This window comes from Rhodnius prolixus, unplaced genomic scaffold (genome assembly GCF_049639745.1).
Source record: "Rhodnius prolixus isolate KJV_2025 unplaced genomic scaffold, Rpr scaffold_8, whole genome shotgun sequence".
Lineage (NCBI taxonomy): Eukaryota > Metazoa > Arthropoda > Insecta > Hemiptera > Reduviidae > Rhodnius > Rhodnius prolixus.
In genome coordinates, this window is record NW_027411593.1 from 31,358,171 (window position 1) to 31,376,749 (window position 18,579).

Genomic DNA, 18,579 nt, shown 5'->3' on the forward strand with positions numbered 1-18,579 from the left:
TCAAACTACCATCTGCAAAATAAAAAAATGCACTAAGGCATAAATAACATTCCTCTTTGACCAAAATTCTTCAAACCATTTTTAAAAAGTAATAAAATTATTGTTATTGTAGTAATTAGAATTACTCTTTTAAATATCCGTTTTCAAGCCTTTGAAAATAAATATTTACACTTTTAATCATTTTTGCATTAATTACTTTATATTCTTTTTTTTATCATTCAGAATGAATATTTTTTGTGTAATTTTCTTATCTTTATAAAACACACTTAGGTGTGGAGTTAAAATGGAGTCTGTGTTCTAAACTTAATGACCTAACACCTACTCGCAGTATTAGTTTTAATTTCAGTCTGCCACAGCATTGCCTTGGATAAAAATGGTAAGTTTAATCAAATTTTCTTCAACTTTTTGTATTGAACGCTTTAATTTTTTTTATTGGTGTTTCAGACCTACTTATTTTAAACTGTCCAAAAAGTTTTATTTTATTATTTAGTATATTACATCGGTTCATTAAAATTAGATTTATTGAAATTTTATTATTAATTATCATTGCAAATTATTTTCTGAATGAAGCTTTCATTATGGCCTTAATATTTTGTGACTCCCTAATTATGAAAATCATGCTTTTAGATAATATTTTATGAAGACGCTGTCAAAGGCAACACAAGTACGTTTTAGAAAGTGTTTTAAAATTGCCCGATTTCCACCTAGAATCCTTTTTAAGTTCTAGAAAACTCCATCAAATAAAAGAATTTTGCATTTAGGTGGTTAAATATGCACGTATTTGATGAATCGTTGAACAATTTTTGAGAAAATCCGAAAGGGCTGGAAAATCAATGTTACTACTGACGAATTTTTGTCAACTCTTCAAGCGATAGAAAGTGAAATAGAAACAGATCACCAATGTAGCTTTTGTGACCTTTTTGATTTTGAGTACTTGTACGTTACACATTCATCATATAGAGGGATATATATTTTGTAAGATTGAAAACATTTATTTTGGTGAAATATTGAAAATATGACGTGATTGCAAAACTTCTTAATAGAGAAATTAAAAAGTTGAGTAAATGACTTCTACTAAATTGTTTTATAATTTTTCAGGCTATCTGTAATATTTAAAATAAACACTTTCTAATTAGTTAAAAAAATAAGAATATAAATTAAGAAGTTACTAATTATTCATAGTTAGCATTTTTAAAGGAGTCAACATCAAGTTGTCTCTTTCAACCTTGACAATGACAAGAACAGAATAATAAATATTTCTCCGTACACGTTAAACATTTAAATTTATTCACCTCAATTCCTTACGATTTAAAAAAATAAAAGATTCTTAGTAAAAATCTAAACTCTTGCAACCCCAGTTTGGATCGATTCTGACCGAGGTGAAGCAAGAACGACCATACAGCCGTTTTGGTCGAAGAAAACAAAACAAAAAAATAGTAATAATTTGGCACGTTCTCAAAGAAATGAATCAAGATTTAATATTTGAAATTTGAATCAAATTTGGCCTTAAGAATATTTCCCCTATATTATTAAGGGAACTAAATTATTCACAGTTTCCGGCCAGAGTTCTCTTACTACATACAACACTGCCAATCACTGAACAGTAAGCTACTACTTACTCTGAGCAGGACAAATCCTATTAGCACCCTGACGAACTCCACTAAGTTTAATATCACCAACATTGATTTATTACATTTAATGTATTACTATTATAATTTATTTTGGGGAAGAAACCGGACATTTGCAAGATAATTGACTACGAATATCTTCAAGAACGATGTATGGCTCATTGTTTCACTAACGTTCCTTCTGAATTCTTCTCAGAGCAGCGATTTTCGAAAAGTACAATCGTCAGGGTAAATTCAAAATCTATAAACCATCAAATACATGGCAGTTTCTTTCTCTGCTCCCGTAACTACAAAACTGGTCCTAAAAAGTTCCATAATTTAGAAAAATCTTTATTTAAACTTACTCAGTGATTTTATTCTGATAAAACGAGTGGAACCAAATATTTCAAAAATCGCTTACCAGCATGTTGAAATTTACGAATTATTTAAAGATCGAAATCGCTCTTAAACTGGACAGAAATAAATATTTTATTTAAAAGTAACGATTGAAATTGCTCAAAAATATATTTGTGTATTTTTTTCAAATTTTCCTGGCAGCAGACATTTCATTAATTATTTTATATTTATACAATTTTTGTATAAATTATGGGTTTAACAAGTTTTTTTATTTAAAAATTTGCGTGATTATTGATGAGGTTTAACTTATACAGCAACTAAGTTTTAGTGATTTTCGTTATAGGGGAATATGTAGAGATCTCACCATTCATTCAAGATGCTGTAGCTCAAAGAAGTTTTAGTTTCAAGAATTCATTTAAATAAAAAAAAAAAGAGATGGACAGTATTATATTCTTCGGTTAGTTACATCAAAAACACGGATGATATAGTATTTGCTAATTATTTTAAAATCTACAAAATTTCATTCAATTTTCAATTATTTCAATAGTAGTACATAATAATTCTGAAACTAAAAAAATAATTACAATATTGGCTAATAACAATGTTGATAATTGAATCATTAGTTATGTTACAAAATTTAATAGAACAAATTCTAAAGAGAATGATTGAAGGATGTTCTATACTACTATTATAGTATTAAAGTGAATTGAGAACGCCAGCAGTTACAAGTTGTTAGTTGGAGAGATAACTTGAGTTAACTATTATCTGTTTACTTCAATTCATGCTTTATAAATGAACGCTGTTATATATTAAGATTACTCTTACAGGAAAGCAGAGAGGGTGTTCGTTTAAATAGAAGAAGTTCTATCTCACTTCCAGCTGGACTAAATAATATGGAACCAATTGAATACGAACCACAGGTAAACATTTGTATTTCAATAAACTATATCAATGTATGTCCTGGGATTACTCTTATTTCAGAATATTTGAAGCAGAATCAAAGAAATTATATATCTTAAACTTTATAACTCAAGTGTTGTTTTTGTGAAAACAAGGTTTTTTCGAAGTATCTCTTTAACTTTACGTCAGTTTTAAAGAGCAAATTAAGAGTCATTAATGAGCCAACACTGGGTACAGTTCATTACCAATGTTTTCATTTGTCATAACATTCTGACAGGTTTTAGATTTTTATTCATCTTCAATGATTAACTCATCAGGTTTGTGTGGAGATATCTGATACCCCTCTACAGAAAGTTTGACAACGTTTAGACATATGTAAACTTTAAAAGCGGATGTCGGATATTTCCCTAATTCAATTGCAGAAAGTTGGAAATTCGAAATCGGTTAAAAAGACCGTAAACAAGCTTGCTATGACCGATAAAAACACTGTTATTGTCCACCTGTGTGTTTTCAAGACATTAAAAATTATTCGTCAATGAACATTTGTAATCCCATTTTGCTATTTATTTATTTTTGTTTTTATTCGTTTGACATGAAATAATGTTGAATTTTTTGGCAGTCTGAGACACATGAATAGTGAAGAGCAGATTCACATCCACTTTAGTGTAAACAAAAAAAAGACTGTACAAACATTTTAAACTGCCTAATTACCACTCGAAATGTCATGATCTCTCCCCCACTCTATACGTGTTTATCATCTGATTAGAGAAACATTCCAATTCCAATCATTCGTATAATTCTGTTCGGTTGAGGTGTGACCCGTACAATGTGAGAATTTTAGTTGTGACTGAGTTACTTTGTACTTCATTATTATACATTGGCTTTTTAGTTTTCTGTTCTTATGAGTAAGGTAATTATTTGTATCTAAGTCTCAGTTAATATAATGCAAACATTTTTAGAAACGTTTCTTTCCCCAGCAAAATAGAAGAGAAACAAATTTTTAACTTTTAATTGAATTTAAAGATTACTTTATGCATAAAAGGTTAATAACTCGCTTATAAAAACTAATGTTTTAGTAATAATTTTTGTCAGAAATAATTAAATCGAATTTATGAAAATATTTTCGTTTCTCTGAAAGTATACTGCCAATAATTTTGTTTATCAAACATTGTTCCAAGAATAGTTTTTATATTCAATTTAGAAATCAAAAAATCTTGTAGTTTTCAATATTGAACAACATGGTGACAAATTTGCGTATTCTCTTGTTAGAAACTAATTTAATAGAAAGTGTGACACTTAGGTTCATTTCAGATTTTTTCGTTTCTGCTATTTGATAGTACATTGCTATAAATATTTTCTGTTAAACTTTGAGAAGCATGGATAAACATACGACATCTGTGTTAAACTTTTTGGGAACAAATTTTTAGAGTTCTAGATGTGCTAATTAATCCTATGACATAGTTTGCGGGCTTCAGTCAAAAGTTGCTGACCATCGTAGTACTAGTTGGAATAATAACATTTTACAAAGTCCACGGTTTTCCAACCATCTTTTTTGCATATTATCGCTCTAAAGTCAGAGGTCTCGGATCGCATTAAGCAGAATATAAGTGACCATTTCCTCTCCTCTTGACACGCTGTTCTGAGGCTGGATTCACCAACAGTGCGACACATTGTGGAGATTATTGCGCCTATATACACTGGGCCAAAAAAGTCTGTGAACACTAACCTAAATTTTATTACTTTTATTATTATCTTATTAGAAACTTCTTTTATTTTCAAATGAAATATACTATTCGATAGAGAGAAACCAGAATTTTTCATTTTATATTCAATCTTTTATTTTTGTTCAACAGGAATATCACAATTAAATGTTTAACAAAACAACACCCCAAACGAATGCAAAAAAAGTCTGTGAACACTTTGCAGAAATAAATCATTCTTACACATTGTACGTGAATTATAAATTTTAAAAACTTGTAGGACCTCCTATGTTCCTAATCACTTCCAACAAGCGAGCTTTCATCGATCCTAATAATTTTGTGGTCGTCAATGTTGGAATTTTATCCCACTCTTCTAAAATAGCGTTTTTTAGTTGTTCACGGTTTCTTATTCCTCGTTTATTTATTTCGCGGCTGATTTCATCCCACAAATGTTCTATTGGGTTAAGGTCTGGCAATTGTGGAGGGGTGTTTAGGCGCCAGAGTGTATTATTTAAAAGCCATTCCCGAGTTTTTAGTGCGGTATGTTTCGGGTCATTGTCTTGTTGGAAGACAAACGTTCCCTCCAACCCTAATTTTTTTGAATTTTCTTTTAAATTGCGTCTTAATATATCCACATACACATATTGGTCCATCATACCATTAATTAGATCTAACTTGCCCACTCCTTTAGCACTCATGCACCCCACACCAGAATGTTGCCTCCCCCATGCTTAAAAGTAGGCTTCATATTTTTCATTTTCATAGCTTCATTTCTTTTTCGCCACACTTTTTGTCGTCAATCAGACCCACATACATTGAATTTCGACTCATCTGAAAAGATTACGGTTTCCCAGAAACTAGAAAGCTTAGAAACATATTCTTTCGCGAAATCCAATCGGCGGTTACTATTTATTTTATTGATTAAAGGTTTTTTCCTCGGGACTCGACCGCAATAATCGTATTCATGTAATTTATTTCTAATTGTCTGTGGTGTTACGCTTACACATAACCACTTGATAATTCTTGACTGATTTTTTGAGCGCTTGTCCTGGGTTCTTCTCGAACAGACTTCAGAATTTGCAGTTTATGAAAGGAATTAAGTTTTGGTGGCCGTCCACTGCGTGGCCTACTAATCACATTTCCGTACTTTTTAATTATATTATGCACCGTTGAAGGGTTTTTTTGAACTATCTTCCCTATTTCTCGAATACTTTTTCTTTCATTTCGCAACGTCACAATAAGTTCTCGAATTGGTCTGGGAACTTCCATATTAGTGGTTAAATATGTACTAATTAGATTATTTATTCACAAAACTGACTGTAGTGGTTTCTACAATACAATAGAGAACTTTGAAACTTTATTCAATCGTTTTTCTGTTTGTTATCTTAATGTTTTTACATATTTATACAGCTGTTCACAGACTTTTTTTGCATTCGTTTGGGGTGTTGTTTTGTTAAACATTTAATTGTGTTATTCCTGCTGAACAAAAATAAAAGATTGAATATAAAATGAAAAACTCTGGTTTCTGTCTATCGAATAGTATATTTCATTTGAAAATAAAAGAAGTTTCTAATAAGATAATAATAAAAGTAATAAAATTTAGGTTAGTGTTCACAGACTTTTTTGGCCCAGTGTATATATATAAAACAGACAAGATGAGATGAGGTTTTCCTTAAACAAAAGGCTGTGATTTTATAATCGCATGCAGGCCCATTTAATTACCTTTCCAACCCAAAAGCTCCCTTAGAACTTGGCCATCACATTAATCTCTGATGGTCAAAGCCTTCTAGAGGTCATGATTGGTCGCGGGCCTTGAATCCGCCTGGCCGATTGACCATGCCGACTTGATCTGATTTTATGCCTTTTACACCAATGTATCTCTTAAAGTCGTATTACATTCTACATTCTTTTATTTTAATAACACCTACAAATACCAAAATAATTCATATAATAGTCTCTTTTTGAAGAAAGGGATTATCTCAGTGATTTTCTCTTCCTATTAGCTGCTTCAAGTTCACTAGCCGGTGTTGAACAGCGTTATACGAGTGAACACTGTCTGGAGATCGGCAGCGCACTTAAAAAAAAAGCTCCGGGCGCCAATGCAGATGTTGACACGCCTTAAAAAAAAGACTCTTTTAATTGGTACTTTAACATAATTAGCAACCGATTAGAGGAAAATAATAAAGTTCTTATCACAGATGTATTATAATACTGGAATATTGCTGGCACTTTTCATTAATGCGCGTCATTATCAAGGTTATTAATGCCCATAACCTTCCTCCAGATAGTGTTCTCTTGTTACTGACAAACTAAACTCTAAACTCCCCATCAACAAACAGTGAGCTGTATAAAGCTTGAGGGAAAAAGAAATCTAAGAGAGTTATCTGAACTCAAACCCGGGATCTCCTCGTGGCTAATTGATAGTGTGCTATTGCTCACATTTTCATTATTTTGTAATAAATAACTTATTTGGATAACATGTGTCCGATAAATACATGTATGTATGTAAACACCTTACTAAAAAATTAAGTCAAGGATTTCCTCCATCTTGTTTGTTTTCTATCATGATAAATACAATACGTTTCATATTTACATATGAACAATGAATTATATTAATTTAATTAGAAAATGTTTACTCTAGATATATCGCTCAAAAGTTTAATTCAGAGATAAAAAGATTGTATAATTGTGTGACCAGATTTACACCATACGCAGTACAATGTATAGTGAATAGAGTATAAATAACGTTATTGTACTTTCTCTTCTTAAATTCTCCTTGAATAAAAAACAAAAAAAATGACATTCTTGTGAATATTCGTTATTGATTAACCAGAAGAACAAATACAAAAGACCTTAACTACAGAAAGAATGCTGTGAGCTGCATGTGCGATGGCATTTCTAAAACAAAAAATCTCAAGTAATAAAAAGCAAGCTCATATTATTCTGTTTTGTTATTACTGTTACTGACTACTAAGATATAGTAAAAAATCCTCTATCCGAAAATGCGACTAATGTGCATTTTAGTTTTCAGCGATTTCCTTTAGAATTATTACAACCAATTTTCCTAAAACTTAGTCTAATCTTAATCCCTTGCTTTTTTATTTGGAAAAAATTTCTTTTAATTGATTTTGAGCTTTCTTAGGAAACAAATTTATGCATTCTTCTAAAGAAGCATTCAGAATAATAGGTATCACCATCGTTAAATATTGATATTACAAGGGTCATTCAATAAGTAAAGAGAAAAATTATTATTGCTCAAAAACGGTTTATTGAATAAGTACAAAACTTTGGTTACTTTTCAACATAGTCCCCAGCAACACTTATACACTTAACCCATCTTTCTGCTAATTTGTAAATGTCTAATGCTAATGCTAAAGTTGTCTGGGCACCCATCTCGCACAGGTTTTCTTGTACTGCAGCTTGTTGTGAATAATGTTATGGACAGTTCCAACACTCGCGTTTACTTTTTCACTTATCAGTTCAACGGTGATACGCCTGTTGTCCCGAATTAACGCGTCAATCCGAGATTCGAGGGAGGAAGTCCCAACTTCGATCGGTCGTCCACTGCGTTGCTCGTCAGAAACTTTTGTACGGCCACTCTGAAACTGTTCTACCCATTTGTAAACGTTCGAACGATTCAAACAATTGTCTCCGTACACTTTTAACATTCTTTTGTGGATTTTACTACCTTTCTCATCTTCCGCGACTAAAAATCTGATCACGGCACGTTGTTCTTCCACGGTGCAATTCTCGAGCGGACTCGCCATCGTTAACTGAGTAAATTTGAGGTTATGTTTACAAAATATAATTGAACAGCTGATTAGATGTCATCGCAAGGTTGCCAACTTTATGTCCTGAAAGTTTCATACGGATCAATTTAGCTGTTTTTGAGCAGTAGTAATTTGTCTCGTTACTTATTGAATGACCCTCGTAAAAGCATTGCTTGAGCAGTGAACACTAATTAACCAGAAACACGAATTACGAATGTTAAGGAAATCTCTAAATTTTGATTTATCGATTGCGTAAAATAAGACTTTTATTTGACCGATTTTGACGAAATCCTTGATCTTGTCCGCATCTGTTTGTGGGGCCTAAGCGAAATATCAGATTTGAATTTTTTGCAATTTTTCGTTTGTGTTACGGTGGATGATGTACATGGGACAAAATTAAAGTAGGTCCTTATGGTAAAATAATAAAAATAAATAAAAAACTAATTCAGATAATTTATAGAAATAATAACAATAAAGAATCTATCTTTGTAAAAAATGAATGTAACACAACAAATGAGTTGTAAGTAATTGAAAGAAAGTTACAGGGTTAAAACTCTTAGTTATTGCTTTTTTCGTTTTGTTTATTGCGTTTCTCATTAATAAATTAACCGGTAACGAGATTTTACAGAACGTTTTTCTTAAGAGTTTTGCTTAATGAACCACTTCCCTAAAAGTCAATAAACTTCATCTTTACGAAATACTGACCATACTTCATTATATAAGATATAATGTTTAAAACTGACCGATAAAACAGTTGTATAAGAGTTTATATTGTGTGCAATGTTTGTGAAGAATCATTATATGATGCTTCATTTCAAATAGATTAAAAAAAAAAACACGTATTCAGTATTCTTTTAAATTATCTTCCATATTATTTTTCGAAAAAACTGTCACATGTGCCTATTTAATAGTATGAATTCAATTTCAGTTGACTCCAGAAGAAGTACGACATGGTCAAGACGGTTATGAAACCAGCGACACTTTTAGTGATGGTGCAATGTCAGATCAAGGAAGTTGCATTTTTGAATCAGAGACTCCAAAGTTAGTAAGTTATCACTGATGTATTAATTGTTAACAACTTTTTAATGATTGTTTCGATATTAAGTGCACAATTGAAGAAAAATATTTTTAACAAGTAAAATATTTGTTGAAATGCCCAAATATAAGTAGTTGAGTGATTTCTATTTAAAATATTAATGATTATTTTTTACACTTATCTGGGTTCGTATTCACCACAGCATGAGCTGGACCACTTTCAAATCGTTAGTATTTAGGTTATAGAATTGCGAAGTCATTCGTAACTATTAATTGTATGAGCTGAGGGCAGGTTTTTAAAAAATGCACTTGCAAAAAATCCCTGGTGAAATGGTAAGATCTTATAGGTACAGTAGGAAGGTTTAAAGAGTTTGACTATTCAAATTTGTATTAAACGAATAGACTAGAAAAAGGACTTTTTAGGTTAATTGACTGTGAGAGGAATGTCCACTCTTTTTTAGCCTCATGTTGACGTCAAAAATTTCTTTGTAGTACATATTAGTGGAGTTATTAAAACTGTCCGATAGGGCAGTTGTATAAGGGTTGATCGTCAAAAAAGTGCACGAAAAAGCGTATCGTTGAAAAACACATAACTTTGACCATTTATTTCTCTTTTTCTGTAAAAGATAAAATTCCCAAATTATCTTTATAATGTCGGACAAATCCTCCTTTATGAGTGTAAATTTTCACTACAATCCAGATCAAATAGATTTCGTTATTGGGTTCAAGTATTCACTAACGAATAGATGTGAGGGCGTGCTAAATGTCTGAAAAACAAAGATTTACATAAAGTTGAAACAAACTAACAATCGGTTTTGATTTAATGTGATGATTTCTGTAAAAATACGTCATTTAGAAGTATAACTTAAATTATTTTTTTTCTTTTAAAGTTTTTTTTTAGAAACATACTTACAAATTTTTCTTTAACTTTTGGTGACAAACAAATAGAGGCAAATTTTGGGGCCTGAATTGATATGTTCAACATCCACATTATTATCTCAGTATGAAGTTCATTTAAAAAAAAGCTAGCATTTGATGCACTTAATTGTGTAGCAAAATCCTTTAATATATTAAGAGAAATTAGAATAGTTTTTTTTCTGATATGACATGTAATAATACTCGCCCTAGCAGCCAATTACTAATAAAAGAAAACAAGCCTCTCATTTGTTACCTTTCACTGCAGTAATTTAGTTTTGTATATATTTTATTTGTTCAATAATATCCAATTTTCATTTTAGATTGGCACCTCCTCCAGCTAGGAATGCCAGGAAAAAATCAATATTTCCGGATAATGCACTTTCGAAAACAGAAACTGATCAGGACAGTAGAAGTGATCTTACAGAGTTGACTGATCATTCGCCCGGCAATTCTGTTACATCAGTTAATTCAGTATCTAGTCTATTAAAGGAAAAACTTCTAGTAAGAATATTGTTTTTTAAAGCATTGGTTTTGTTACTGTGTACTTAAGCTCAGCTTCGGAAAGTTCCTGTAATTTGGTATCACTAAGGTCTTATAATCATGGCAACTGGTTCCTTATTTTACCTTCCAATAACTGCAGAGAAGACACAGCTGGTAGAAACTCCATTAATTGCTGCATAATTTTATGTTCGCATTAAAATTAACGTTAGATTAATTACAGGTAGATAAGTTTGAAAAATGGAGGAACAAAATATTGTAATAATTATGTAGAGTTCTTTTCAGTAAAAAATAAATATTTGAAAAGTGCTTACCATCTTTGCAAAAGAATTAGTCTGTAAACATCTTTCTTCTGTAGGTTATAATTAGTAGGCTAACTGAGTTTAAAGGCAATTTAGGCTCAAAAATTAATATATTGCTCGAAATTTGACTCGCCTTTGATGCGTATTATTGAGAGAAGGAGCTTCTACTCATAACAAAAGGTGTAAAATTGTGTTGTAGTAGGATGGAACGAAGTGAGTAAATTAGGCCAGTTCGTGCTGTAAGTACAGTACCTTTCAGTTGAAAGGACCCGAGCTACAATAGACTAGGAGATAGGTTTTCTTTAATTTGTAAAACTATTAATACCATCATGTTCTAAGAAATTCTGAACATTATATGTATTTGATTTACTGTGAGCAGTTTGCTTAGTTATTTGGGCCCAACTTAAATGCAGCTATAAAATCGCATGCATTTGCTTTCCCTCCAAGTTTTTGTGTAAAGCTTAAATTTACAAAATATATTATTAAAAATAAAATGCATAATATAAATCATAAAAGCTGAATCGAAACCTAAAAACGAAAATTTACTTGCCCAGAGTAAACAAAATTTACCTGTTTATTTACTCGCGGTTCTGAAGCGTAGATTATCTATAAATGAGGTAAAAAGACTCTAGAAAGATCCTTAGGCGTATATAAGGAACATTTAAGGAAGAAGTGACCTCAAAGAGTGGAACTAATGCTGAGATCATGTATTTTTTTCCAAAAACGAACATTACTAGAGTAGTACTCGGTAGACTGCGATGGGCAGGGCATCAAGCCAGAAAGTAAAAGGTGAAGGTATCCCGAATGAAAAGCGAGAAGAGAATCCTGAATAAAAAGTGTTAGGCGCCATAAACTCTGGTGGGCAGATTGTTCACTTGAGGGTCCTATTAAATGAAATTGTGATGCAACAAGAGGACGAGAAGCGAATCGAGAGGGATTAAGGCCCAATACTGGGCTTTAGCGCTGGCGATAAAAATCATTTTCTAAAATAGTAAATTAAATAATAATAAACGGCAAACAACAATTCAATTAAATTCCTATATTAAGATAAACTAGAAATATTTTGATGATTAATTAAACAATATATTTTCAAAATGAATAAATTATTCTATCATTTTTCCAGATGACGTTCCCAAAAGCATTAAAACGACGGAAGAAACCAAAAGAGTATAAGTTAAGAGGATTTGTAGCTATGTTATTTTTGGCAATAGTATTTCTAGTAGGATTTGCGCATGTATTTTATCATCAACAAGTTCTTCAGGTGAGTTTCTTAGCTAAAAATATTTTTGATTATAATTTAAAAACTACTTATATTACAGTACTCATTTTATTCATAAATAAAATTAATTTGTTTTTATTTTCAGCGGGCTTATTTTGAAAAGATAAGATTTAATAAAGAAGAAAGAGTAGTAAGATTATTCAATAATGAAGGTTACATTGTGATTTTGTTCTTTATAAAAATGCATTCTTATACGATTGTTTCCTAATTCTTTAAAGTTAATAGTACCTTAAGTTCGATATTTTTTTACAACTAATAAATAATTTATTATAACACATTCTTCAGTATTTTGTGTTTGATGAATTGGAATTTACTTTTCAGGTGTAGAAATAGCCTTAGGATATTTAGGTGTTGATTTGCCTTCCGGTGACACTGTTTACCACTGTTTACCTAAAGATCAAAAACCAGATATGGTATGTTTAGAATGGATGCATCGAGCTCGACTATATTTAAGTTATAATCAAAAAGAAGGTTTCAGATGTTATAGATTTACATGGCAAAGTTTACATCCAGATACTATTTTAACAGACTGTTTTGAAAATGGTGGACAGTATGGACATTGGTAACTTGGTAGATTATATACAATAATTATAATTATGCTTCAGGCTTAATGTGTCAAATTAAAATTGCTTCTAATACGAATTCCTAAATTCTCAAGTTTTGAAATCTCATTTTTGGTAAGTCCAAAACAACATGTTGGCGTTCATGTCTCAAACTTCTACCAATCACAATAGCGAATTGGCAACAGAATCAAACGTAATATAATTCGAGGTCGTCTCCGCTCTAGCAGTATTCACTAAGGGCTTTTGGTTAGTTCATTCTGCCATAGCGTGAAAGGCCCAGCAACTGCTGTTGCTTTTATAGTTGGAGAGTTTTTTTAACTTCTCGGGAGCTACTTTATTGTATGCTTTAAAGTGACAACGAAATTATAGTGACCAAAGTTACAAATCGTAATATAATCACTTAAAACATTCTATTATGAAAATTTATTTCGGTTATCAGGTAAAACATATCCCTTAACAGATTTGTTTTAAATAAATTGTAAATAAATTTTACTTTAAAATTTATTAGTATTCAACTAATAGATTTATCATTTATAATTGGATGTTCATCTTTGGTATTATCTTTGCAGCATAATTAGAGTTAACTAACTTAAGTATGAATTTAAGGTATGGTGGTGGAAGGACACTTGGCATGGCTTGGCCTGTGGAACTTGGTCAAGTAGAAATGTCAGCATTTGTGACTGGACATATTGGACGTCACAGATGGGGCAGTGTTCTTAAGAGATACTTTATCAATTCAAAAGGAGTTGCACTTTATATTGATCCGAATACACCACTGTATGTATCAATCAATGCCGATGAGGAAGCAAGTTTGTGTTTACAGGTGAGGAGATTAATGTCGAATAATTTTCTTTTAGTAGTGAGGTTTATAAAAGAATCTGATGCGAACACACGACTCTTGAAGTATTTTAAGTATTGAATTTTTCTTGAAAGTTGAAATTTGTTTTGAAATTTCGCATATATACATATATTTATGGATAAAATTGCATTACCGTTTTCCTTCGTATTTGGAATTTCACTTACATACTGTATTCCTGTTAGTACAACAGGAATAAGGGCGAAAAACACATTAAAATGACATTTTAGAGGTAAGATTAACCCTCTTCTCTCTACTAAAACGCCCTTAAGAAGCATTTTAATGGTCAGTTAAAAGTTATAAATCTATATTTGTAGAGCAATTAAAGAAAATAATTGAAGCTTTTTTTTGGAGAAAATTCCAAAATAATGAAAAATAGATTAAATAAAATGGCATTTCGGAATGCTGAGGTTTAACAGTTTATTGCGTTATTCCAAGCCTAGAGCAGCAGAAGACAAATAGCAAAATTATCGAAAATATATTGGGGTACCATGAACAAAAGGCAAAACTGCCAACAACTAGCGTTAGATAAAAAGAATAACCTGGTGACTACGCGTCATAATATCAAATTGTTTTTAAAAATATTAGTGTGTAGATAAGCTATCAGTGTAGCTGTCGAGGGAAAGCTAACTACGAATAAACGAGCCCTTGCTGCTGATTTAGCGATGATTAAAAAGGCTACCGTATAAAAGTTACATCTCACTAACTTCATGGAAACCAAGTTCTTTCCCTAAGAAAATGTTATATGGGATTGTACAAAAGAATAGTGGCAATTATTAAAATGGCAACTACTTGAGGCGACTGAACACTTCTACGAATAGCAACAACGACATTTCTAGAGGTGCAAGAGAGGAATTTGAGAAAAAGTTGAAGTTGTGCATTTTCAGGAAAAATAAAAGAATATAAATATAATTGATTCAATTAATTTATACTTTTATTGTCTAATGAAAAGTTGTGCTGAGAATGTACTCAGAAATTAACTCTATAACAATATAATTGTGTGGAATCATCTTACCCTCTAATAACTATACAAACATTAATTTATTTAGTAGTCACTTTTCATTCTCTTATGAAATATTATGTTAAAATCGGTTTCTTACTTCTTCCTGCATTATCAGGTATCTCTATATTCATGAAGATTCAATTAAAGTGGAAACAAGTAACGTGATGATTATGGAACCGGGATGGGATAAATTATTTGTTTTATTTAAGGTATAATTTACTCATCATTTTCTGTCATATGCTATCTTCCACATTCATTTAACTAGTTTTCCTTGTCTGGATATTATGTTATCTGTGACACAAATTTAACTGCCACTACTACTTGTTACTACCAACTTATTAATATATGTAATTTCAGGCTCGTCAAGATAATTTTGCTTATGTTAGTCATACTGGACTGCCTCATCTTAATTATTCAGTATGTACTTCTGGGAATATGAAGGAGTTGCATTCGTTCCTCTCAGAGAAATCATTATGGGACGGATTGAAAGAATCTGACGTTGAAGTTGTGTATTCTTTATTAACAGAACCTGTATGGCAGATTGCACCATCAAATAAGCAACTACTTACTGAAGCAGCTATTGTGAATTACACAGAAGACGTAATTGCACTGGGTTTTCTTAGACAAGGTAATATAATGAAGGTTGATTATCATTGTTTTACAAAAATTTAATACATTTTAATTTTATAAATAAATTTTACAGGACATGTGCTTTTAAATGAACATTGGCAAAACCAAGTAGGAGATTTCACTTTTGATTCAGACAGATTCCCAGTGACTACAAACATAACCATAGATATTATACATAGAAGAGGTTTTAGAATTGCACTTACTTTACAACCATTTATAGCTACCGAAAGTAGAAATTTTGCTGCAGCTGTTGAAGAAGGTTTACTTGTAAGCTGATTTTTTAATTTTCTTCAATTTCTTTTTATTATCTCCTTTTTTCCATTAATTCACTTTTACTATTAGGTTATTGAAAGAGGGAATGAAGATTTAAGAAGAGTACCTGCTTTGACGCAGTATAAATCGGTAGCCAGTGCAGGAATGTTGGATATTACAAACGATCAAACTATTCCTTGGATAAACAGGCAGTTGAAGGAGTTAGTTGAAAAGTATAATGTCGATTGTTTTTATTTGGATATGGGTACATATATTTAATGAATATTTTTGGTGTTTAAAATATTATTATTTTATTTGCTTGAGTTGTTCACTAAAATAGTTCACTCACGTTGACTCACTGAGCAAATAATACTTTGTGTGCTAGATTATCTGGTTTTCTCAATTACGTCCATGTTTAGATTTTATATTAAAGTAAATTAAAGGAGAATTCAAATAAGGTTCCGAAAAAGACTGAAAAGTTGAACAAATAATTTGTTTTGTGAGTTAGCTTCAGACTGAAATATTTTGTCCAAAACGTTGAATTAAGTACAGATCACAAGTCCGTTACAGCGTGCCAATATGCTTGTAGTGTCAAGATATATAGTTCTATATACGGTGAACTCATTTTCAGAGAGTTAGGATGTTTATTTAAAATTATAGGGGAATTGGAACCGATATTTATCTTTATTTTTAATACATGAAAATGTGTGTTCCATAAGGAACTCTAAGCTTAAAACTAAGAAGCTACTATGATTTATTACCCACTAACCATTAAATAAGAGTATGTGTAGTCAAAATTAGATGCAAAATTTGTCTATTAAATTAATTTATAATTGGGATATAAGGAAGTCATGTCAGGCTTTGTCTCGGATTTTTAATGTTAAATTATACTTTTCGATTTCGATTTCTTCTGTTAGTTTTCTCCAGTCTGTTTAGTGTATTCACTCTTAAAGTCAATTAATTCTTAGTTTAATTTCCGCAAAGTTTAATTACTGATATTTTAAATAATTCAGAAAGGATGTAACACTTCTTTAGATTTGCTGCTAATGAAGTTTCTGATGCAGCTGTTTTTACATATTCTTACTTTTGAAAAGTTTCTGAAAACTTTTATGGTTTACTGTTAATCAGAACCATCTATAATCTTGTATCTTTAAGATTCTGTTAGGTTAGAAATAGGAAGCATGTGTATTGAATTATTTGCTAATGTAGATCTTAATATTTGTTAAATGTTTCTCTGCGAAAATTATTTTCGGGAAAATTTGGATTCAGCTTATATTTAATTTGGTTTAAGTTTGATTCATTTGCATTTCAGGTACTGCCTATGATATGCCTCAATATTACCAATTGCATCAAAATTTAACCAATCCAGATCATTATAAATCTCTTTTTACAAATAAAATACAGGCTAGTCATAGAGTAATTGGTGTGTCAGGCGCAATTGCTAGACCACCGGCTCCTGTTTTTGTATCATTACCGACTTTATCATCTACTTGGGAATCATTACAAGTTATTATACCTACTGTGCTGACTTATGGTATAGTCGGTTATCCATTTCTTATGCCTGGACCAGTGGGTGGAGATTACCTTCCGAAAGTTGTTCCTACTCAGACTCCTGTCAAAAGTTAGTATTAAAGAAATTAATATAAATTTTCTTTGTCTAAAAAGGAGAATTTTTTTTAGAAAATGTTTATTGCAGGTACAATAAATTCTACTTTTGAAGGCCTTGGCATTGGAGATTTGAGGGTGACTGATAAATTTCATCTTCCTAACAAAGAATTGTACGTTCGTTGGTTACAGTTAGCTACATTCTTGCCTGTAATTAGATATTCTCATTTACCCAGTGAATATGACTCAGATGTCGAAATTTTAGAGCAGGCTAAAGTACTTACTGCCTTGCGTCAACAAACGGTTAGTAAGATATATATTATATATTATCAGCTCTCAACTCTTTTTTAAAACCGAATGAATTTATTGTGGGTCAGGTAAATCCTCTAATGAAGAAATATGCAAAAGAGGCATTAGATTCTGGAGTACCACTCATAAGACCTTTATGGATGTTGGATCCCTCGGATTCTGCATGTCATCTTGTAGTAGATGAATTTTCAGTTGGTGAAGAACTCATTGTTGCGCCCATACTTCGCCAAGGGACGCACGAAAGAGAAGTTTATCTACCAGCTGGAGTTTGGAAAGATGGTATTGATAGTAGCCTGAGAAAAGGTTCTCGGTGGCTACATTCTTACAAAGTTCCTGGTGACAAAATCGCATATTTTCTAAAAATGCCCGATAATACAAGATTCTGAAACTTGTTTTCCCAAAGAGCATTCTTCACTCGAGTAAAGTTTGTTTTGACATTGCTCAAAATAAAGTTCATTGTTACTTTATAAATTATTTAAGAAATAAAGACATTTTGTGTAAAAAAAAGTTTTTGTATTTTGTTAAAATAAATAAAGATTTGTAAGGGGCAAATTATCCAAGTATATCGTTATGAAAATAAGATTTTAAGTCCAGGGGTGGTCAGTCGTTTTGAATGCAAGTGTCCAATGAAATAATGTTTTAAGTATGCGAGCACAAGGAAGAACAGTCTAGGTAGTAAAATATACACTCTTTTGAGGTGTAAATATGAATAAATATCTTATACCTCCAAATTTTATTGTATTTTTGGATTATTCTAACGAATCCATGTGATTGAAATATTAATTGTGTTTGATTCACTAATCAAAAAAGAGCCTATATAACCAACAGAGGGGGGAAAGGTTCTATTTTTTTTGAAGCTCCTAGGTTTGGATTCCAAAGGTTTAGATAGATTTGCAAGTATTTCGAAACCACTCTTTGACGCGGAATTCCAGCAGCTACATCAACCGATCCTTACACCAGCGCTTCAGAATTTTTGCTTTCGTTATTAATAAATT

General features: G+C 31.3%; 1 protein-coding gene and 1 long non-coding RNA gene across 3 annotated transcripts; one reads left to right on the plus strand and one right to left on the minus strand.

Moving 5' to 3' along the window:
• Window positions 1–270: 270 nt before the first annotated feature.
• LOC141451175 (myogenesis-regulating glycosidase) lies at window positions 271–18,091 on the plus strand. 2 transcript variants are annotated; one of them, XM_074122363.1, is made up of 14 exons: window positions 271–376; window positions 2,792–2,884; window positions 9,263–9,375; window positions 10,608–10,788; window positions 12,211–12,348; window positions 12,452–12,518; window positions 12,688–12,928; window positions 13,536–13,752; window positions 15,146–15,416; window positions 15,492–15,685; window positions 15,761–15,935; window positions 16,983–17,291; window positions 17,367–17,578; window positions 17,653–18,091. In XM_074122363.1, exons 1-14 carry the CDS (start codon window positions 374–376, stop codon window positions 17,968–17,970), a joined length of 2,532 nt encoding a protein of 843 aa, XP_073978464.1. In that variant the 5' UTR covers window positions 271–373; the 3' UTR covers window positions 17,971–18,091. The 2 variants fall into 2 exon arrangements, with proteins under 2 accessions (XP_073978464.1, XP_073978465.1); XM_074122364.1 differs by lacking the exons at window positions 271–376; window positions 2,792–2,884 and adding an exon at window positions 3,600–3,774.
• On the minus strand, window positions 2,399–7,249 carry LOC141451201 (uncharacterized). Its single transcript, XR_012456585.1, has 2 exons — window positions 6,287–7,249; window positions 2,399–4,552 (listed from the first exon to the last, which is right to left on the minus strand). It is a non-coding gene; the product is annotated as an uncharacterized lncRNA (long non-coding RNA).
• Window positions 18,092–18,579: the final 488 nt, after the last annotated feature.

Bases quoted from the DNA above. Each gene is read 5' to 3' on its own strand.
- LOC141451175 (XM_074122363.1), top strand. The intron at 10,789-12,210 runs GTAAGAATATTG...TCATTTTTCCAG, and splicing joins TATTAAAGGAAAAACTTCTA to ATGACGTTCCCAAAAGCATT. The intron at 12,929-13,535 runs GTAACTTGGTAG...TATGAATTTAAG, and splicing joins GGTGGACAGTATGGACATTG to GTATGGTGGTGGAAGGACAC.